This window comes from Chiloscyllium plagiosum, chromosome 10, assembly GCF_004010195.1.
Source record: "Chiloscyllium plagiosum isolate BGI_BamShark_2017 chromosome 10, ASM401019v2, whole genome shotgun sequence".
Lineage (NCBI taxonomy): Eukaryota > Metazoa > Chordata > Chondrichthyes > Orectolobiformes > Hemiscylliidae > Chiloscyllium > Chiloscyllium plagiosum.
In genome coordinates, this window is record NC_057719.1 from 6327515 (window position 1) to 6350534 (window position 23020).

General features: G+C 44.8%; 1 protein-coding gene across 1 annotated transcript in view; it reads left to right on the forward strand.

Annotated features, from left to right (window-relative positions):
- The window catches only part of LOC122553358 (epithelial cell adhesion molecule-like), a 27276-nt gene extending 4881 nt beyond the window's left edge, over positions 1-22395 (forward strand). Inside the window, exons 2-7 of the mRNA XM_043696955.1 lie at positions 3010-3081; positions 5371-5434; positions 9368-9466; positions 13576-13758; positions 18237-18296; positions 22218-22395. Coding sequence (XP_043552890.1) covers positions 3010-3081; positions 5371-5434; positions 9368-9466; positions 13576-13758; positions 18237-18296; positions 22218-22271 — 532 coding nt within the window. The 3' untranslated portion in view covers positions 22272-22395. The remainder of the gene's footprint in view (positions 1-3009; positions 3082-5370; positions 5435-9367; positions 9467-13575; positions 13759-18236; positions 18297-22217) is intronic.
- The last annotated feature ends 625 nt before the right edge of the window (positions 22396-23020 follow it).

Here is a 23020-nt window from a genome sequence, read left to right on the forward strand (position 1 = left end):
AGGTCTCTTTTATATCTTTCCTCTCTCACCCTAAAGCTATGCCCTCTAGTTCTGGACTCCCCGAACCCAGGGAAAAGACTTTGCCTATTTATCCTATCCATGCCCCTCATAATTTTGTAAACCTCTATAAGGTCACCCTTCAGCCTCCGACACTTCAGGGAAAACAACCCCAGCCTGTTCAGCCTCTCCCTATAGCTCAAATCCTCCAACCCTGGCAACATCCTGGTAAATCTTTTCTGAACCCTTTCAAGTTTCACAAAATCTTTCCGATAGGAAGGAGACCAGAATTGCACGCTTACACATTACTGTTCGCTACAATAATGCTAACACATTGACTGGGGAGGAGATAACCTAATGATAACCCATCGATCCAGAGACCCAGGTGATGTTCTGGGGACCTGTGTTTGAATCCCACCACAGCAGATAGTGGATATTGAAGAATCTAATGACAAATGTGAATCCATTTGCTGATCGTCAGGAAAATCCCATCTGGTTCACTAAGTTCCTTTAGGGAGGGAATATGCCATCCTTACCATCCTACAGGTCACTCCAGACCCACAATAATGTTGTTGGCTCAACTGCCATCAGACTGGGATAGACAATAATGGCTGGTCCAGCCATTGTGCCCACATTGAGAATGAATGAGAAGAGAACTGGAGCACTCAAGCACATACATTGGTTAGCTACTCCTTGGAACAGTGGGGTGGTCTATCCTAATGGGGTGGAGCTCATTTCATCATGTCAGTTAACCTTTTCAAGTACAAACTGCATTTTATATAACAGCTTGAGTCTTTTTCTCCTGAGCCATGCTTTCCAAAGTGTGCAGAGCTCTTGGTGATAAGCACAGAGTATGCACATTGGTACAACGGATTGGATGTGGTCTCATTTACCTTATGTAAAGAGCAGAACTCTCTGTAACAGTATCAGTGCATTCTACTCAACAGCGGCTTCACTCTTTATCTGCCCCTGGAGATGTTATAGAGATGTACAGCACAGAAACAGACCCTTCAGTCCAACACGTCCATGCCAACTAGATATCCTAAATAAATCTCGCCCCATTTGCCAGCACTTGGCCCATAATCCTCCAAACCCTTCCTATTCATATACCCATCCAGATGCCTTTTAAATGTTGCAATTGTACCAGCCTCCACCACTTCCTCTGGTAGCTCATTCCATACACATACCACCCTCTGCGTGAAAAAGTTGTGCTATATGTCCCTTTTAAGTTTTTCCCCTCTCACCTTAAATCTATGCCCTGTACTTTTGGACACCCCTACCCTGGGAAAAGACCTTGTCTATTCACCCTACCTATGCCCTTCATGGTTTTATAAACCTCTATAAGGTCACTCCTCAGCCTCCAATTGTTAATTTAAATTTTCATGACCATTACTCACTTACCATTGCCAAGTGGGACAGTGATGGACCAAGTGATCTCCAGCTACCACAAACTCCTTTGGGGTAATTAATTGTTAAAGTTGGTTTGAAACTGAAGATTGGCTCTGATTACATTGAATAATGAAGCAGACTTGACAAGCTGAATGGTCTACTCTTGCTCCTATGTCTTATATTCTGGTGTATAGCCCGTTTGAGTTGCATGGTGGCTGACTTCATTCAGAACAAAAATAATTGGTGAAAGAAGAAATGTACTATCGAGATGTTTCCATCGTGCACTCATCAGGACACATGCAAGAATGCCAAATTTCAGAGAGAGCAACAATTTATACTGCTTGAGAAAAGGCTGCCAATTGGTTGACACATTGTCATGGAGAATGTACCAGGGATGACTGAGCCCTCCATGGTTTAGTTTAATTTGAAATGGGTGAACTGTTCAACATGCTGCTATTCTGTACAGAGTATTAGATTAGATTAGATTAGATTACTTACAGTGTGGAAACAGGCCCTTCGGCTCAACACATCCACACCGACCCGCCGAAGCGTATACCACCCAGACCCATACTCCTACACTTACCGCTTCACCTAACACTACGGACAATTTAGCATGTTCAATTCACCTAACCTGCACATTTTTGGATTGTGGGAGGAAACCGGAGCACCCGGAGGAAACCCACGCAGACACGGGGAGAATGTGCAAACTCCACACAGAGAGTCGCCTGAGGCGGGAATTGAACCTGGGTCTCTGGCGCTGTGAGGCAGCAGTGCTAACCACTGTGCCACCGTGCCGCCCACGGCTGTCTGGGTGAAATTCCAGCAAATCAGCAATGCCACAGGCCTCACTGATGATCATAAATCAGTCAATTGCCCCTTTCTTTTTAGATTAGATTACTTACAGTGTGGAAACAGGCCCTTCAGCCCAACAAATCCATACCGACCCTCCGAAGAGCAACCCACCCAGACCCTTTCCCATACATTTACCCCTTCACCTAACACTATGGGCAATTTAGCATGGCCAATTCACCTAACCTGCACATTTTTGGACTGTGGGAGGAAACCCATGCAGTCACGGGGAGAATGTGCAAACTCCACACAGTCAGTCGCCTGAGTCGGGAATTGAACCTGGGTCTCTGGCGCTGTGAGGCAGCAGTGCTAACCACTGGGCCACTGCGCCGCCCACTTGGCACTTGGCAATCCAATATTGATAAATATTGTCAACAGCACAATTCAATTCCAGCAACACTCACCTTCTGTAAAAACCAAGAGATTAAAAGTCACAGGTTGTCAAATCCATAATGGACCAATCACAAAACCTGTGAAATGTTGTGTTGGTTTCCCCCTCAAATCCCATTGCCAATGAGAATGTGAGGTATTACCCTTTCTAAGTTCTCCCTCAATGGGACAAGGTAACTGGCTAATAGATAGGGGGGCATGGTGTCCCTGAGTAACAGGATGGACTAAATCAAGAAAAGTTGCTTCAGTCTAATCGTAAACCCCACTCCTGACCTTTCTCAGTATTGTTTGCTCAGGGGCAAATGTTTTTAGGAGGAAATCAAATGGTCAGCCTGTCACGTGAGGCTGAAATGAGTAACGCTACCTCTCCCTGTTCTCCCACAGTCTCATCCAGATCGATTTCAGCTTTAAAGTGGAGTTTGTCTTCCTAAAGATGAAGGAGCAGGCTCTCCGGCGGTGAGTTGGGTTGGAATCTCTCGACGTGCTCACATGGTATCGAGTAACTTGGGCTCTATCGCAGGACAGGTGGAGGAATGAATGTTAACCAGAGTTCCAGTACCTTCCCACTGTCCACTGTACACCAATCTGCAAGTCCACTGTACACCAATCTGCATATCCACTGTACACCGATTTGTACATCCAGTGCACACTGATCTGTGCATCCAGTGTACACGGATCTGTGCATCCAGTGTACACGGATCTGTACATCCAGTCCGCACCAATCTGTACATCCAGTGCGCACTGATCTGTACATCCAGTGTACAGGATTTGTACATCCAGTCCGCACCGAACTGTACATCCAGTGCACACACACCTGTACATCCAGTCCGCACCGATCTGTACATCCAGTGCACACATATCTGTACATCCAGTGCACACAGATCTGTACATCCAGTGCACACAGATCTGTACATCCAGTGCACACATATCTGTACATCCAGTGCACACGGATCTGTACATTCAGTTCGCACCGATCTGTACATCCAGTGTACACGGATCTGTGCAACCAGTGTACACGGATCTGTGCAACCAGTCTGCACCAATCTATACATCCAGTGACACTGATCTGTACATCCAGTCTGCACCAATCTGTACATCCAGTGCACACTGATCTGTACATCCAGTCCGCACCGATCTGTACATCCAGTGCACACACATCAGTACATCCAGTCCGCACCAATCTGTACATCCAGTGCACACACATCTGTACATCCAGTGTACACGGATCTGTACATCCAGTGCACACACATCTGTACATCCAGTGCACACAGATCTGTACATCCAGTCCGCACCGATCTGTACATCCAGTGTACCCGGATCTGTACATCTAGTCTGCACCAATCTGAACATCCAGTGCGCACCAATCTGTACATCCAGTGCGCACTGATCTGTACATCCAGTGCACACGGATCTGTACATCCAGTGTACACGGATCTGTACATCTAGTCCGCATGGATCTGTACATCCAGTGTACATCGATCTGTACATCCAGTCCACATCGATCTGTACATCCAGTCCGCACCAATCTGTACATCCAGTGCACACAGATCTGTACATGCAGTGTACACCATTCTGTACATCCAGTGTACACGGATCTGTATATCCAGTGTGCACCGGTGTGTACATAGAACATAGAACAATACAGTGCAAAACAGGCCCTTCAGCCCTTGATATTGCACTGACCCCTGAATTAATCTAAGCCCATCCCCCTACACTATCCCATCATCATCCATGTGCTTATCCAAGGATTGTTTAAATCTCCCTAATGTGGCTGAGTTAACTACATTGGCAGGTCGGGCATTCCACGCCCTTACTACCCTCCGCATAAAGAACCTACATCTGTCTTAAATCTATCACCCCTCAATTTGCAGCTCTGGCCCTTCGTACACGCTGACATCATCATCCTAGGAAAACAACTTTCACTGTCTACCCTATCAAATTCTCTGACCATCTTGTATGTCTCCATCAAATACCCTCTTAGCCTTTTTCTCTCCAATAAGAACAGACCCAAGTCTCTCAGCCTTTCAAATTCTCTGACCATCTTGTATGTCTCTATCAAATCCCCCCTTTGCCTTCTTCTCTCCAATGAGAACAGACCCAAGTCTCTCAGCCTTTCCTCCTAAGACCCTCCCTCCAGACTAGGCAACATCCTGGTAAATCTCCTCTGCACCTTTTCCAATGCTTCCACATTCTCCCTGTAATGGGGCGACCAGAACTGTACACAATATTCCAAGTGTGGCCGTACTAGCGTTTTGTACAGTTGCAGCATGACATCACGGCTCCGGGACTCAATCCCTCTACCAATAAAACCTTCTCCCCAGCCCCACCCCCTTCCCATTTATCTCTCCATCCCGGAGGCTCCCTGCCCGAAATGTTGATTTTCCTGCTCCTCGGATGCTGCCTAATCTAATCTTCTACGTTTTGCCCACTCTCCGGGTACAGACGTTCCTCCTTAACCCCTGATTGGATTTTATTTGGCTTCTAATTCTGGACTCCGCCCTAAACAGGAACATCTTCCCCTCCCCTCACAAGCCTTTCATCTGCCTGTTCATTTTTGTAAAAACATAAGCCTTTTCTTTGCGCGAGAGTAGAGTCCCAGCTCAAAGAAAATTTCTCTGTCCTGCTGTAGTCCCTGTATATTGCAGGAGGTTAATCCCATTGTTCAACGTGAAGCCCCACTTCCAAACTAACCACAGAGAAATTCAAAGTGGGACTCAGGAAGATGACTTATTTCTTGTGTTTCAGGAAGGTGGCCATCAAACTGGTTAAAGAGTACACACTAAAGGCAACTCAGATCCTGGAAATCAAGGCAAGTATCTGAGTCCTATTCACAAGTTCCTACAGTACTATTCAGGGCAGCGTGAGGAATCTTTCAGGTATCCTGGTCTGCATTAGTCCGTCACAATGGCCTTGTGGTTTTAATGCGAGGCTATTAATCCAGAAACCCAGCTCATGTTCCGGGGACCTGGGTCTGAATCCTGCTACTGTAGATATTGGAATTTGAATTCAATAATAATCTGGAATTAAGAGTTTCATGGTGATCATGGAAGCACTGCTGATCGTTGGAAACCCCATCTGGCTCACTCGTGTCCTTACCTGGTCTGGCCTACATGTGACTCCAGACCCACAGCAATGTGGTGGACTCTTAACTGCTCCTGAACAGTTACAGATAGACAATAAATACTGGTCTAACAAATGAGGTCTGCATTCTTTAAGCAAATAAAACATTACCCACAGGTCGCTTAACAGAAGAATCGGAACAGAAGAAGTTACTCCAGACTCAACACATTAACTGGGTGACTCTCTGCATCCAGGGATGCTGCTGGGTTTCTGCAGCACTTTCTGTTTTTAGTTCAGATTTCCAGCCTCCGCAGTACATTGTTTTCATCTGATTTGTTTGTTGGATGTTAGTTTATGGGATCTTGTTGTGTCCAACATTATTGTCCAGTTTCCTTCATCATGACAAGACCTGCACTCCAAAGGCTTGTCAGTGGCTGAAAGGGTATTATATACAATCCCTACAGTGCTGAAAAAGGCCATTTGGCCCATTGAGTCCATGCTCACCTTGCAAAGAGCATCCCACCCAGACCCACCCCATAACATCACATTTCCCCATGGTCAATCAACCCTTACCTGCGCATCTTTGGACTGTGGGGGAAACCCACGCAGACACGGGGAGAACGTGCAAACTCCACACAGACAGTCGCTCGAGGCTGGAATCGAACCTGGGTCCCTGATGCTGTGAGGCAGCAGTGCTAACCACTGGAGCCAAAAAGCCTGAAGATGCTGGAATCCAAAGTAGAGAAGCAGGAGGCTGGAAGAACACAACAAGCCAGGCAGGAGGTGGAGAAGTCAACTTTCTTCAGCTCTATGACTCCATAAGGTGTACAGTTATTAATGTGCAGATAAGCGCATTCAGGAGGGGTTAATATCTGAGTGGTGAACTTTCCCTGTTTAGGGTGAGGTTTCTTTTTTGGAAATATACTGTGACAGTCCCTTTCACACTCCTATCCCGCAACGAAAGACCTGTCTGGCAAATTTTATATTTTTACATTCACAAGCTCCCAGGAAATAGGAGGCCATTTGGTCCATCAAACCTGCTCCATCATTCAACTTCCATCATGGCTTAACTTGGGCTTCAACTCCACTTTTTTGTCTTCAGAACAGCTCCCCTCTTCCCCAGTACTGGTGCCAATGTCCCATGAACCCGAACCCATTTCTCCCACCAATCTTTGAGCCATGTCTTTACCTCTTGAAACTTGAAAGGGTTCAGAAGGCATTTACCAGGATGTTGCCAGGGTTGGAGGGTTTGAGCTATAGGGAGAGGCTGAACAGGCTGGGGCTGTTTTCCCTGGAACATCAAAGGCTGAGGGGTGGAGGTTTATAAAATCATGAGGGGCATGGATAGGGTGAATAGCCGTGGTCTTTTCCTTGGGGTGGAGGAGTCCAAAACTACAGGGCATAGGCTCAGGTGAGAGGGGAAAGACTTAAAAGGGACCTAAGGGGCAACATTTTCACACAGAGGGTGGTGCATGTGTGGAATGAGCTGCTAGGGGAAGTTCCTGAACTGGAATTCCTTGTGCAACCAGCACTTGCTCCAGATGTGGTCACTATGAACTACAATGGGGTCTATCAGCTCCCCCATCATACAGTTACAACATTTCGCCTGGCCCTGCATCGCTATTTTAATTACTTAGTTCTTATTTTGATTTTTAAAGAAATTCCTACTCAGGCTTTAGTTTATAGCCTGTAAATATTTCCTCTATTTACCTACAATCTGAAAGTAACCAATAATACATAGTCAAACTAATAGCTACCTTCAACCAATGAACTTGTGGTTTAAAGTGATGACTCTATTTTATGCTGGGCCCTGATCCTGGGCCTCAATTTACCTCAGGATGTGTCTCACTGTGCGTGTGATCTCTCTTTCCTCACCATGCGCAGTTCACTGATCCACATTGCTGTGGGTCTGGAGTCACATGTAGGCCAGACTGGGTAGGAACACAGAATTCTTTCGATTAGTGAACCAGATGGGAATTTAACAGAATCTTGTAGTTTTGTATTTCTGCTATTCCTGTTATTAGTCATTTATCTCAGACTTATTTAGCATTTGAAAAGCTGAGTTTAACCTCACAAGTTGCAGTGGTGGGGTCTGAGTAACTAGTCTAACAATGCAGTCACTATACCTGAACCTTACTTAAAACAGGGCATTCAGACAAACATTAAAAAAAGGCAAAACGTTCATTCAACATTATCTCCTACAGATGCCTGCAGAGAGTCTACAGACACCAGTCTTGAAACTTCATAGAAAGTTGGAACCTGCCTTCTAATTCTTGTGTGGGAGTATCAATTAACCTTTCGGGTCTAAAAATCGAAATTTCTCCAAAGACTGTGTAAAGAAGGAAAGGGTCCACTTTGCTGAGAGCTAAGCTAAGAAGGCATAAGCAAGACACGTGGAGGAGGACGGAGAATGGAGGTCAGAGGTCATGCTCTGAAGTTGTGGAATGCAATATTCAGTCTGAGAGGCTGTAAGGTGTCAAAGTGGAAAATGAGGTGCTTTTCCTCCAGTTTGCATAGAGTTTCATTGGAATACTGTAGCAGGCACAGGATGGAAATGTTAAAACGGGAGCAAGCTGGATTGAAGTGGCAATTAATTGGAAAGTCAGGCTGATTCCTACAGACGGAATGGAGGTGTTCTGCAAAATGGTCATGGTCTCATTCATGATCAGGCCACTATTGGAATACTGTGTGCAAGTGATTTCCCTACAATAGGAAGGATGTTGTGAAACTTGAAAGGATTCAGAAAAGATTTACAAGGATGTTGCCAGGGTTGGAGGGTGGCTGAACAGGCTGGGGCTGTTTTGCCTGGAGCGTCGGAGGCTGAGAGGGTGACCTTATAGAGGTTTATAAAATCATGAGGGGCATGGATAGGGTAAACAGACAAAGTGTTTTCCCTGGGGTGGGGGAGTCCAAAAGTAGAAGGTATAGGCTTAAGGTGAGAGGGGAAAGATTTAAAAGGGACCAAAGGGGCAACTTTTTCACACAGAGGGTGGTGCGTGTATGGAATGAGCTGCCAGAGGAAGTGGTGGGGGCTGGTACAATTAAAGTATTTAAAAGGCATCTGGATGGGTATGTGAATAGAAAGAATCGAGGACATATGGGACAAATGCTGGCAAATGGGGTTAGATTAATTTAGGATATCTGGTTGGCATGGATGAGTTGAATCGAAGGGTCTGTTTCCGTGCAGCACGGTGGCACAGTGGTTAGCATTGCTGCCTCACAGCGCCAGAAACCCAGGTTCAATTCCCGACTCAGGCAACTGACTGTGTGGAGTTTGCACATTCTCCCCGTGTCTGTGTGGCTTTCCTCTAGGTGCTCTGGTTTCCTCCCACATTCCAAAGATGTGCAGGTCAGGTGGATTGGCCATGCTAAATTGGCCGTAGTGTTGGGTATAGGGGTAAATGTATGGGTGGGTTGTGCTTTGGCGGGTCGGTGTGGACTTGTTTGGCCAAAGGGCCTGTTTCCACACTGTAAGTAATCTAATGTACATCTCAATGAGTCTGTGACTGTAATAGTGGAAGCTTATCAACCTGCCTCCCAGATTAGCACGTGGAAAACTGATCAATTCTTTCGAAAACAGTAGTAACAGCACCCTGTTAACTGCTGTTATACCATCAGATACTAGCAGGGACTCAGCTCCTGGTAGAACTGACAGTCTGTCTCCCTATTCTCTCCGTTACAGGTCCATGAAATATCCCGGGAAATCAGCATCCGACTCAGTGAGAATGGGACAAAGGACCCAACGGACATCTCCACTGTGGCCTATTACATTGAAAGAGATGTGAGTACAGCTCCTGATTCTCCCTCCCAGTGCTCAATCCACCATCACATTTTACCTCAAAAAAAAAACCCCTGGGCTTATGTTACCAGAGACCTGAGCTAATAATCAGCAGACAGGAGCTCAAATCCCACCACAACTGCTGGGGAATGTAAATTCAACCAACTGATAATTCGGGAATAAGAAACTGATCATCATAAAACTACAGGATTGTCGTTTTAAAAAAGTTGAAACTTTATTGCTGGAACAGCACAGCAGGTCAGGCAGCATCCAGGGAACAGGAGATTCGACGTTTCGGGCACAGGCCCTTCCTGAAGAAGGGCCTGTGCCCGAAACGTCGAATCTCCTGTTCCCTGGATGCTGCCTGACCTGCTGTGCTGTTCCAGCAATAAAGTTTCAACTTTGATCTCCAGCATCTGCAGACCTCACTTTCTCCTCGTTTTAAAAAACCCAACCGATTCATCGCTAATGTCATTTAGGGAAGAAAATTGCCATCTTTACCTGGTCATCTACACTTCCCTCTGCTTCGGAAATGCAGCCAACATAATCAAATTTGCCTCCCGTCCCGGTTATACTCTCTTCCACCCTCTTCTGTCAGGTAGAAGATAAAAAAGTTTGAAATCACGTACGTACAGATTCAAGAACAGTTTCTTGTTATCGAACTTTAGAATGGGCCTGTTTAATGTTAATGTCGATCTCTCTCTGCACCTTCTCTGTGGCTGTAACACAATACTCTGCCCTCTGTTCTGTTACCCTGATGCACTTGTACAGTACAATCTGCTTGTAAAGCACGTTAAGACAACACTTGTCACTGTACCTCGGTACACGTGACAATAATAAGTCAAATAGAAAAAACTTGGGTGATTCTTAGGGACTCAGCTCCTGGTAGGGAGCTCTGAAAGGGATTATAGAACCATCCAGATGGATCTAAATCTTACAGAAAAGTCAAATAGGAATGAACTACCTGGCACTGACCCTACAGTGTCCTCCTTCCTAACATCTGGGATCACCTGGGCACTTGTGCAAAGCTGGGACAGTTTCTGTGTCTTTCAGCTGAGCCACAGATTAGTCAAACATTGTGCTATTCATGTTAACACACTTTGGAGATAATGCCCCAGACATTATCCTCACCTTGCATTTTCAGAATGGTGAGCTATAACTAGTGCCATAAGGATCAGGGGCACAATTATTTAGAATATCTGTCAATGACTCGAATGAGGAAAGTGAATGAAGTATATTGAAGTTGGCAAAACACACAAAAGTATGTGGTAGTACAAGTGGTGATGACAGCACAGAGTCAGCAGAGGGATATAAACAGATTAAGATGCAATATAATGTGGGAAACTGTGAGGTTATGTACTTTGGCAGGAAGAATAGAAGAGCTGAATATTATTTAATTGGAGAAAGATTGCAGAAAGCAGAGTGATTTGGGAATCCTCGTGCATAAATCATCCAGTTTGAGCAGGTGACAGCAAAAGCAAATGGACTTTTGGTCTTTATTTCAAAAGGAAACAGTGTATAAAAATAGGGACACGTTGCTAATATTACACAAAACACTAGAGTACACCTAGGTTACTGTGAACTGGCAATGGAGGCAATTCAGAGAAGATTCACTAAGCTGATATCAAGTATGGTGAGATGAGGAGATGTTGAGTAGGTTGGACTTGTTCGTTGGAGTATATAAGAAAGAGAGGAAGCTTTATGAAAATGTATAAGATTCTTAGAGGTTATGGCAAGTTAGATGCAGTAAAGATGTTTTCCTTTGAGGTAGAGTTTAGACATAATCTCAGAATAAAAGGTCATGCATTTAAGACAGAAATGAGGAGGAATTTCTTCTCTCACAGAATAGTGAATTTGTGGAATTTGTTTACCACAGAGATGCTCAATTGTTAGGTATATCCAAGGCTGAGACAGAGATTTTTAATCCGTAAAGGAATTGAGAGTTATAGGGAACAGGCAAGGAAGTGCTGTTGAGCATTGTCAGATGAGCCATGATCTCATTGAATGACGGAACATACTCGATGGGCCGAATGGTGTACTTCTGCTTCCACGTCCATTGGTCATCATAATCCACAGGTATGACCTGTTCCACCAAAAGGACAAAGCCACCAGAGTAACACCTGGGAATCTTGAAGATCGGGTCTGGAATCTTGTGGCATCGAGTAAAATCTGAGCAAGAAAACCTCCAACTGGTTTCTACTTATCACACCGTCCGCCATCTTCTCAACTGGCGAAACAACGGAGGGAAGCAAGGCCATGTCGCCATGGGAAGTAGTTGATGCCAAAACACTGAATGTATCAAGAGGCAGCTAGATGTAGCACTTGGGGGGAATGGGATCAAAGGGGTGAAAGCAGGATTAGGCTATTGAGTTGGAAGATCAGCCATGGTTGTGATTAATTGTGGAGCAGGCTTGAAGGGCCGAATGGCCTCTTTCTACTCCTATCTTCTATGTTTCTATGACACATAATGCATCTGAGTGGAAGTACCACTAGAGACTGAGCCAGCTGAGTCCTAAAGGATATCGCTACTAGACTGGGTCTCCAACAGGTGGGGATGAGGGAACTAACAAGAGGAATGAACTGTTAAGATCTGTTAAGATCAGTAGGTGAAGTCATCGCACAGTCCTTATGGAGACAAAGTCCCGTCTCCACATTGAGAATACCCTCCATCGTGTTGTGTGGCACTATCACCGTGCTAAATAGGATAGATTTGAAATAAATCTAGCAACTCAAGACTGGGCATCCGTGAGGCACTGTGGACCATCAGCAGCAGCAGCAGAATGTTATTTTACCAATATTTGTAATCTCCTGGCCTAGCATTTCCCCCATCCTATCCTGAGCATCAAACAGGGGGATCAACCCAGGCTCAATAATGAGTGTAGGAGGGCATTATAGAGGTAGGACCAGTCTATAAACATCACCATTCACAGCAACCTTTAGCTAAACGTGCCGAGTGGGTGATCCATCTCAACCTCCTCCAATGGCATCCAGCATTACAGATACCAGTCTTCAGTCAATTTGATTCACTCCACGCGATATCGAGAAATGATTGGAGACGCTGGATACTACAAAGGCAATAGGCCCTGACAGCGTTCCAGAACTTGCCACTCCCCTCGCCAAGCTCTTCCAGTACAGTTAGAACACTGGCATCTACCCGACAACGTGGGAAATTGCCTAAGCATGACCTGAGCACAAAAAGCAGATTAAATCCCAACCTGGCCAATTACTGTCCCATCTGGATCATCAGTAAAGTAATAGAGGGGCCATCATCAGTGCTGTCTAGCAGTACTTATAAAGGAATAACTTGAGAAGGATAGTCATAAGTTGTACAATGGGTTTTGAAGATATGGATTTTCCATTGAAATTTTTGTAGTTCAAAATGAGAGAGAGAAGGAATCTATTCATTCCTTATCAGTCAGCACTTAATTGTCCTCAGTTGAAGTGGGTCACTTGTTGTGCTAATTTGTACAGGAGCAGATGACAGAGCAGGCATAGATTGAGGCTGTGTGATATACATGCGTCCCTGTGGATAAAGCTTATAATCTTATAAACACTAAGCTCCAATTATGCAACCTCCACCACCTGACTATCTAAGTTCTAAATAAACCTCGAACCACAATCACTAGTTAGCAATGAAGTGCTTGTGAATGGACTCATTTCCCAGTTTCCCATTGACACACATTTCCTACATTATAACAGTTTCTACGTCCGTTAGGCACATTGTTAATTGTAAATACTTTGCAACATCCAGAGGAAATGGAGGCATAGCGTTGTACATGTCAGAAACAGATCCTTCAGTTCAACCCATCCATGCCAACAAGATATCCTAACCTAATCTAGTGCCATTTGCCAGCATTTGGCCCATATCCCTCCAAACCCTCCTTATTCATAAGCCCATCCAGGGGCGTTCTAAATGTTGTAGTTGACATGAGGTCATGAAGGAAGTATGTAAATGCAAATTCCATCTTCTCTGTTTCAACCTGACCTGAGTTAATGTTTTGGGCATCTGACCTCCTTTTATTTGGCTGCTTTAAGTTAAGCGCACAGACCTCAGAATGCACTACCTAACCAGTTTCTCTTTTGCTATTCTCACCAATGTCTTCACGTTGCAGCTAAAGATGAACAAATTCACGCTGGAAGTGGATGGAAAGAGTCTGCAGGTTGAAAGGGAGTCGGTACAGGTTTGGTTCTTTGACAATGAGCCTCCTCGAATCAACATGAAGACCATTTCACCCGGTTTCGCAGCCATTATCATTATCATCGCCCTGGCTATCCTAACGGGGATTGCAGTGTTTGTAAGTACACCCCCAGCTCAATCCTGCATCGACAGTTCCCCTTCGATAAACACGTTCTTCCTGATTCTTGACCTGTTCAATGGGTTTTTCTTTCGAAAAATCAATTCATTGAATTTGAATGGACAGACTAGAATTTGCTGCTCATCTATACCAGTCCTTGAGAAAATATTGGCAAGTCACCATCTTGAAGTCTGTGGGGTGTAGGGACACTCACAGCACATCTTGTTCTGCAGCAGTTTGCTACAAATGTGTGACTTGCTGGTCATTTCAGAGGGCGGTTCAGAGTCAATCACATTTGGAGTCATATGCAGGTCAGACCAGATAAAGACAGCAGATTTCCTTCCCAAAAGCTCATGAACTAGATGGGGATATCCCAACAATCCAGGGGTGTAATGATCAGCTTCGAAGAGACTGGTATTTTGTTTCATATTTATCAATGGAAATGTTCTAAAGAGGGTAGGTTAACCTGTTGTTTATTTACAGTTAATAACCTTAACTGGTTAAGGCAATAATGAAGATGTAGAGTTTGGTAAATTATTCAGCTCAGTCTGCAAGGGTACTTGTGGTTCTTGTGGTACATTGGTAGTGTCCCTACCTCTGAGCCAGGGGAACCTGGGTAGAAGTCCCACTTGACCCAGAGGTGTATAATAACATCTGTGTACAGGTCAATTAGCAATGTATCTAATGCATCAAAAGGTGAATGTGTGCAAGACCATTTCTTTAGGGTGGCATGGTGGCACAGTGACACAGTGGTTAGCACTGCTGCCTCACAGCACCAGGGACCCGGGTTCGATTCCAGCCTTGGGCGACTGTCTGTGTGGAGTTTGCACATTCTCCCCATGTCTGCATGGGTTTCCTCCGGGTGCTCTGGTTTCCTCCCGCAAAGAGGTGCAATTTAGGTGAATTGGCCATGCTAAATTGCTCTACAGTGTTCAGGGATGTGTAGGTTAGGTGCATTAGTCAGGGGGAATGGGTCTGGCTGGGTTGCTCTGCAGAGGGTTGGTGTGGACTTGTTGGGCTGAAGGGTCTGTTTCCACACTGTAGGGATTCTATGATGATCAACCGTCCGTCAGTGCCCAGGGCTCCTGCCCAGTGTCCCGTCTCTTGATTATCACGGGATCAGAGCTCCCACCAAACTGACAGCCTGCCTGCATTGGTGAATATCGGGAAGGTGGACCAATCCTTTCCCATCCCAACCAGAACTGAGATCATTGCGGTCCAGCTGGGAATGGCACCTTATGTGGTCCATGAGAGCTCCTAACATTGATGTCTTAAGAGTTTGATTGGCAGCAGATCAAGAAAGTTTAGCTTGGCTCTTGGCCCATCCAGGGAACTTAATCCAGGAGGAATCATCAAACTATAGAATCCCTACAGTATGGAAGCAGGCCATTTGGCCCATCAAGTCCACACTGCCCCTCTGAAGAGTATCCCATCCTATCCCTGTAACCTTGCATTTCACATGGCCAATCTACACAACCTGCACATCTTTGGACTGTGGGGAGCCTGTGTTCTGAGTGTCACCACCATCCCACTCCATTAGGCTCCCTTTCCAGCTCTGGGCCTATTGCCTCCCAGGGAGGAGAAATTCACCTCCGGAGTGGGTGGGACTCGAACCTGGAACCTTGAGATTGAAAGGTGCCTGTATCGCAAATGCCGGTGAGGGAAATGAGGGGAGAAAAGTCAAGCAATTTGTCTGAATCAACAGCAATTAAAAAGAGTCCTGCACGATTGAGGTGATCACTCCTGAATACTCCCCTGGTAGTGGTCACAGTGGAGAACATCATCCTTCAGTAGGAGGGGAGGTGGAAGACTGCTGTAGGACCTGGGTGCAATATGGAGCCAGTCCCTGGCCAAGTGCCATTATAAGGCTGCATGCCCTGCTGTGTATTTGCAATATTTTCGATTCATATCAGTCTCTGGTTAGATTCATTCTTAAAATCATGGAAAAGCCCTCACTTTTAAATTGTGTTGCAATTTGGAAATTTCTCATCTGATTAAGTAACACGGAGAAAAATGTACTGGATTTGGACAGTTCTGCAAGATGTCAGTAAGATATTCATTTCTGAGGGAGTACGCACTCTGTTACAGAATTGGAGAGGAAACAAACTCCTCTGGTTATGAGAAGCTATACTTTTAAAAATTAAAATAGTAAGATACTTTGTGACTGTCGTGCATTGTAAATCAGGTCGGAGCGCTGATTTGACCGTGTGCTGATCGTATTAGGTATGATTTGTGAACTATTTGGGGAGGTGGATTATGATCTCCCTCCTGAACAGCATTGTGAATGTGAAAATAAAAAAAACTGCAGATGCTGAAAATCTGAAACAAGAACAGAAATTGCTGGAGGATATCAGCAGGTCTGGCAACTTTGGTGGAGTGAGAAAGTAGAGTCAATGTTTTGGGTCCAGTGACCCCTCTTCAGAACCCGGGATAGCGTGGATACAGTTACATCCCAAACCTGCAGTGGATGAAGGAGACCGCTTACCACTCCTCCCTTTTCAAGGCAATTAGGGACAGGCAATAAATTCTGATGAAGGGCTTTTGCCTGAAATGTCAACTTTCCTGCTCCTCAGATGCTACCTGACCTGCTGTGCTTTTCCAGCACCACTCTAATCTTGACTCTAATCTGCAGTACCCTCTTTCGCCAAATAAATTCTGCCCTAACCAGTGATTCCCCACGTCGACAAACCAATGTTTAGAAAAAAAATCATGAATCATTTTAAGAACAGTTCAGTCAACAGTGATTGTTATCTCTAATTGGTTTCATCAATGAAATAGTTGTCAAATTGCTGTTCTATTTTCTAAAGAAGGATTGTTAAAAAATGCATTTTCCCATTTAATGTTTTAGACAGGAGATGGTGATTACTACCCCATTTGGAAAAGGAAGAATCACTGGTCTGAATTAGAAAGTCAAGTTCCTCTCATAGTTTGATCCAAAGTTCAGATTGCAGCTAAGAACATACCCTCTCTCTCTCTCTCAACCACAACAATTATTTACGTAACGCCTTTTACCATGGTACAAAGTGGCTAAGACACTTTGCAAATGCTATTGGGACAAATGTTGGTACCTTGCCGCATGAGATATCAACAAATGAGAGCAGAAGATTTGGTAGGAGTTAGCACCTTAAAGGTGGGCGGGCGGGTGGTGAGACTTAGGGAGAGAAGTCCAGAATTCATTTAGCAGGCAGAGCCGGACTGATGAACATCGGGAATGCAGGAGAGGCAGAAGAGCAGGAGACATCTGAGGGGAAAGACTGACCTTTGGCCTCATTCAACCTGACACCCAGGGCCTGCAAGTGTTGCATTTCCTTTTCATTCATTCCAAGGATATGAGCATTGTTGGCTGGCCAACACCTATTGTCCATCTCTAACTGCCCTGAAGGCAGTTAGAAAGGTAGATAATAGGAAGAGTAGGCCATTCAGCCCCTTCACTTTGACCACGATTAATCAGCCAACTCAATATCCTGTTCCTGCGTTCTCCCCCATACCACTGATCCTTTTAGCCTTAAGAATGAGACCTTATTACTTCTTGAAAACATTCAATTTTTGGGCCTCAACTGCTTTGTGGCAGAGGATTCCGCAGGTTCACCACTCTCTGGGTGAAGACATTTCTCCTCATCCCAATCCTAAATGACCAATCTCAAAGTCTTTGACTGTGACCCTGGTTGGGTTCCTCAGTCATCAGGAACTTCCTTCCTACATTTGCCTTGTCTAGCCTTGTTCAGATCAATCGCATTACTTTGGGTCTGGAGTCATATGTAGGCCAGACTGGGTAAGGATGGCTGATTTCCTTCCCTAAAGGACATTAGCAATGTAAAGCATAAGTACATTGATATGGGAAGGAATAACACCTCCACAGGTGTTTAATGATAATCAAATTCATTTTTTTAATTTCAAGTTTTTGTTGAATTCATATTTCACCATGAGCTATAGTGGGATTTGAAACCACATCCCCAGAACATTAGCCGAGGGTACTGACATTATCACCACACTACTGCCTTCTCTCAGCTCACCTGGCGTCTGGGGGAAGGGAAGGGAAGCGAGAGCCTCAGCATGAACCATAACAGACACAAGAGGATATCGATCCAGGATCTAGGCAGCATGGTGGCACAATGGTTAGCACTGCTGCCTCACGGCACTAGGGACCCGGGTTCGATTCCAGCCTTGGGTAACTATCTGTGTGGAGTTTGCACATTCTCTCTCTGTGTGTGCTCCGTTTTACTCCCACAGTCCAAAGATGTGCAGGTCAGGTGAATTGGCCATTCTAAATTGCCCATGGTGTTCAGGTTAGGTGCATTAGTCTGGAGTAAATGTAGGGGATTGGGTCTGGGTAATTCACTCTTCGGTGGGTTGGTGTGGAGTTTGTTGGGCCGAAGGGCCTGTTTCCACACTGTGGGGATTCTATTCTGTGACGAAGTGAAGTGGAAGAAATGGGAGCTGATGGCATGTTGACTGTTAATGACATTATCTGATTGCAGGTTGTTGTCAGAAGGAGAGCTAAAGAAGACAGACGGAGAATCCAGTTTGAAGTGATTGAGGTGATGTATGTCCAACAGTAACTGCTACAGTGGACCACATTGAGATGAGTGACTGAAATGGCCAGTGTTCATAAATGAACACATCTTCCTCCAATTCCCACCAGTGGCTCTTGGCTGTATATTGGTTTAGATTCAGTTTGTTCCTACTTTTAATGCTTTTGTAACTTTAAGGAGGCTTCTTGATTTGGGAAGATGACAGGTGAGTGATGAAAAACCATCTGCAATCTCTGATAGGGTGCCACTGTCTCTTCTGCTGCTAAATCTGTCGTGAAGAAATCTTGACCAGCACTTTGTCTTCCTTCAATATCTCCTGACTCGGTGAAAAGCCAAAGCCCATCCACATTGTTCCTGTATTTGAGAAGACCTTCCGACATCTTTTGAAGTTTGCCATCCATAACCACTCCTAATCTCTGTGTTCTTTCTCACCAACAGATCTTTTCTCAAACTCTATTTTATCAGTTCCACTCTGGTCATGGTCCTTTGATTGTTGTGAAACACTTAATCCACAGACTCTTGATTTTATCTGTCCTCTCTCCTATTTCACCTCTGTGTTGACATCACCTTCTCGCGTTCTAGCTCCAAGCCTCAAATCCATTGGTGACCCCTCTCTTCCTACAACCTGAAGACTTCCCAAAGTCAATGAAGTGATTTAGAATTCACTCCCCCCTTCTCTTTAGTACTTTCTTGTTTGGGAGTTGGCCCCATTGCCTTCCTCATTGACTGGAAGGGCAATTTGTGTTGCCTTTCAGTCAAAGGATTCTTTCCCTACCCCCTGTGGCTTTTAGCTTTTCCATCATCAGCATCAAAATGCACTACTTTACAAATGTTTAGCAATGCACCATAGAAAGCATCCCATCTGGATGCATCACAGTGTAGTGTGGCAACTGCTGTTCCCAACACCACAAGAAACAACATAGAGTTGGAAAAGCTGCCCATTCCAGCACCCAAACCAGCCTCCCATCCATTGACTCCATCTATACTTCCCACTGCATTGAAAAAGCAACTAGTATAATCAAAGTTAAAAATCACACAACACCAGGCTATAGTCCAACAGGTTTAATTGGAAGCACTAGCTTTCGGAGCTCTGCTCCTTCATCACAACCACCTGATGAAGTTACAAATCACACAGCTGTCAGAGTTGACAACCACCTGATGAAGGAGCGTCGCTCCGAAAGCTAGTGTGCTTCCAATTAAACCTGTTGGACTATAACCTGGTGTTGTGTGATTTTTAATTTGTACACCCCAGTCCAACACTGGCATCTCCAAATCAGAACATAATCTATTCCACTCTCTTCAGTCAGACAGAGGATATAAAAGTTTGAATACACGTACGAACAGTTCTTCCCTGCTGTTATTAGACTTTTGACATTTAAGTGTTAATATTGATCTCTCTCTGCACCTTCTCTGTGGCTGTAACACTGTATCCTGCACTCTGTCCTGTCACCCTGATACACTTGTACAGTACAGTCTGCCTGTAAAGCATGTAAGACAACATTTGTCACTGTACCACGGTACACATGACAATAACAAATCAAATCAAACCATAGCCCCTGACCCTGAGCATGGGACCCTCCCTTGGATTTGCGGACACGATTCTCCCTTCATGATAATTAGACCGCACCTAAATTTCATCAGCCAAGATTGCATCGAGATGGCAAGGGGTAAGACCTGAAAAGAAAAAGAGGGACATGGGGGATGACCCCTGCTAACATTCTTTAAAAAGCTAAGTGTTTGAGGGGTAGATGTAGGGAAGACACTTCCTTTTGAGGAGGCGTAATTTAAGTATAAAATTGCCCCAAATATCCAGTGGGGAATTCAGGGGAAACATCTTTATCCAAAGAGGGGAGAGTGAAGAGGGCACTAGCACAGGAGGAAGTTGAGTACTTAATGTAAAGCAGGAAAAGTGTATGACGGAGATGAGAATGGCAAGATATATTGATGGAATGGGATGGAGTAAAATCGGAGGGGGAGTTGAAGGGACCAGTGGGGTGTTCAATTACGATTCCAGCTGCACGGCAGTGATCGGGGAGTTCCTGATCTGCTTCTTAGTCCACAAGGCAGTGCAAAGTACTGTCTGCTGGATGAGGTGAGGTTACCTGGCATGGAGAAGGTTGGCACTTGTGATCGGGCGTAATCCTGGAGGCAGTGCCACATGAGCTCATGTTTCCAAATGCCCTTGGCACCTCACACTCTGGCCATTGGGTAACCAAAACATCCAACGTTGGGAGGCGTGATGTGCAGGAGCTGGTGTTGGTCTGGGGCGGACAAAGTTAAAAATCACCCAACACCAGGTTATAGTCCAACAGGTTTATTTGGAAGTACAAGCTTTCGGAGCACTGCTCCTTCATCAGGTAGCTAGTGGAGCAGGATCATAGGACACAGAATTTATAGTAAAAGATCATAGCGTCACACAACTGATGGAATGTGTTGAACAAACCTAGATTGCTGTTAAATCTTTAATCACTTAGAATGGGATTACAGGTTTCAATTCATTAATATTCTTTCAAGGCACATTCCCGAGACAACTAAAGGTTTTATAAAAATAAGTGACTTCTCAGCTCAGACAATGCATTAAAGGTGTGAGGTTAGAGTCTGTCTGTATCCCAACCTTGAGTCCTTGTGCATGAGAGTGTGGGATTGTTCTTTCCATTAAATTGCCAACTTTGTCCACTCCCTCCCTCCCTCTCTCTCTCACACACACACTCACTCACTCACACATGCACACACACATCTAAGTCTATACGGTGAATTTGCATTTGTAGATATTTCTATTTTGTTCAAAAAGGACAGTCTGTAGGCAGTGAGTCCATGTGTCATTTTATCAATTCCTACTTTGGAAATAGAACCAGTCTGACTCAGAGTCAGGGTACAGACAGACCCTAACCTCACACCTTTCATTCATTGTCTGAGCTGAAATGTCACTTTTAAAAAATAAAACCTTAAGTTATCTTGGGCCTGTGGCTTGAAAGAAGTTCTGGGATTTACATGTTAATAAATTGAAACCTGCATCCCCATTCAGTGATTAAAGACTTAATAACAATCTAGGTGTGTTCAATATATCGTATCAGTTGCATGACACTATGATCTATTACTATAAATTGTGTCCTATGATCCTGCCCCACTAGCCACCTGACGAAGGAGCTGTGCTCCGAAAGCTAATGATTCCAAATAAACCTATTGGACTATAACCTGGTGTTGTGTGATTTTTAACTTTGGGAGAGGCTGATCTCAAACCGACAATCAGAAAACAAATAATTCCTTCATTAACCTCGGGATGATTACTTGTCAGTTGCACAAACCGTTTCTCCAATTCTCTTTAGGATACATAACGTTCCTTGGAGAGGGAGCATGCAGTTTCCATCAATGCTGTCTATGCCTTTAGAGAGAGGTGGGCTCAGCAGGAGATATAGTGCTTTATTCCCCCATCAACTCCATTTTGATTTGGCACCTTCCCTTTCTCCCGACCTCCCCCTCACTTTTGATGGTTTGCATTGCCATACTAGACCCTGCTTGTAAATACTGTGTTGGCTCCATGGATGATTACTGATGGTATTTAAGAGAAAAAAAAACACACAAAAAAAAGTCACGGTGATTTGGATGGTGGGAAAGTCACTCAGTTATGTGTGACAGCAAAAGAAAAAGAACATATAAGAGAATGTGTTCAAATGTTTGTTTGTAAAGTTTCTCTATGTATTTTCTTCTGGGTATTTGCTTGGGTGAGTGCCTTGGAAATGAATCTTTCATTCTTCGAGACCCCAGGGCAATTTGAGAGGGTTGGCAATCCTACAGACAGCTCCCGGGGGTCAAAGCTAGCACCTTGTCTGTACGGCGCTGCCAATCACCTGTGTAAACTGCTCGGACTGTCACTGTTGCTTTATTCCTGTAATGTTCTTATGGAGCTTTACCTGTTGGTTTACGCAGGGGCAAGAAATGGATGACCATCACCTTGCTGAGAGGATGGGCTTAGCACGTTAAGATCATCAAGAAGCTTTGTGTATCACACATCTCGTATTTGTTGCATGCAAGGAGTTTTTGCAAGTGAGCCTCATGTTTATAGTTTGTTCTGCACAGTGCCATGAGTAAACCCAACTGATGATTTTGAAGACTGCTCTCATTCAAGGCTGAAGACAGTTCTGAAGGAGGAAGGTTGTGGGTTTGCAGCCATTGAGCAGGCTTGACACTGCAATAAGTTGCTGGGACAGATATCAACATGAGACATAGCCTATGACTCTAGGCTGGTACCATTGGAAAAACATTAAATTTGGTTCTGAGGCTAAAGACCTTTTCTGAAACAACAGCATGAGAGACAGCAGATGGGGACTGGCTGTTTATGACCCTTTTGGGAAGTTGAGGGTGGTGGGGGGAAATTCAATTTGATTGTGGCACAGAAGGGGTCAATAATAAATGAATTGCATGCCCCTGGTTTGCAGAGTGGAAAGCTGTATAAAAGGTGACTTATCTCTATCGTGCTTCCACTGAAGACGGATGCCACCCTACTTCCCACCATCTGGTAAAGGCTTCTCGGAGCAGCTCCTACTTGCTGCGTTGCCGTTACTGGCGGAACATCAGAAACCCTGTGCAAGTGCGGATTCTTTGGCAGAACATGAGACGCTCTGAGGAAACTGGCAGCCGTGACTCTTCAGTGTTCAATGTGACATTCTCTTGTTTAAAAATCACTTCAACCATGCGGCAAGGGTGTAATATTGCAATTCCCAGCTGGCGAA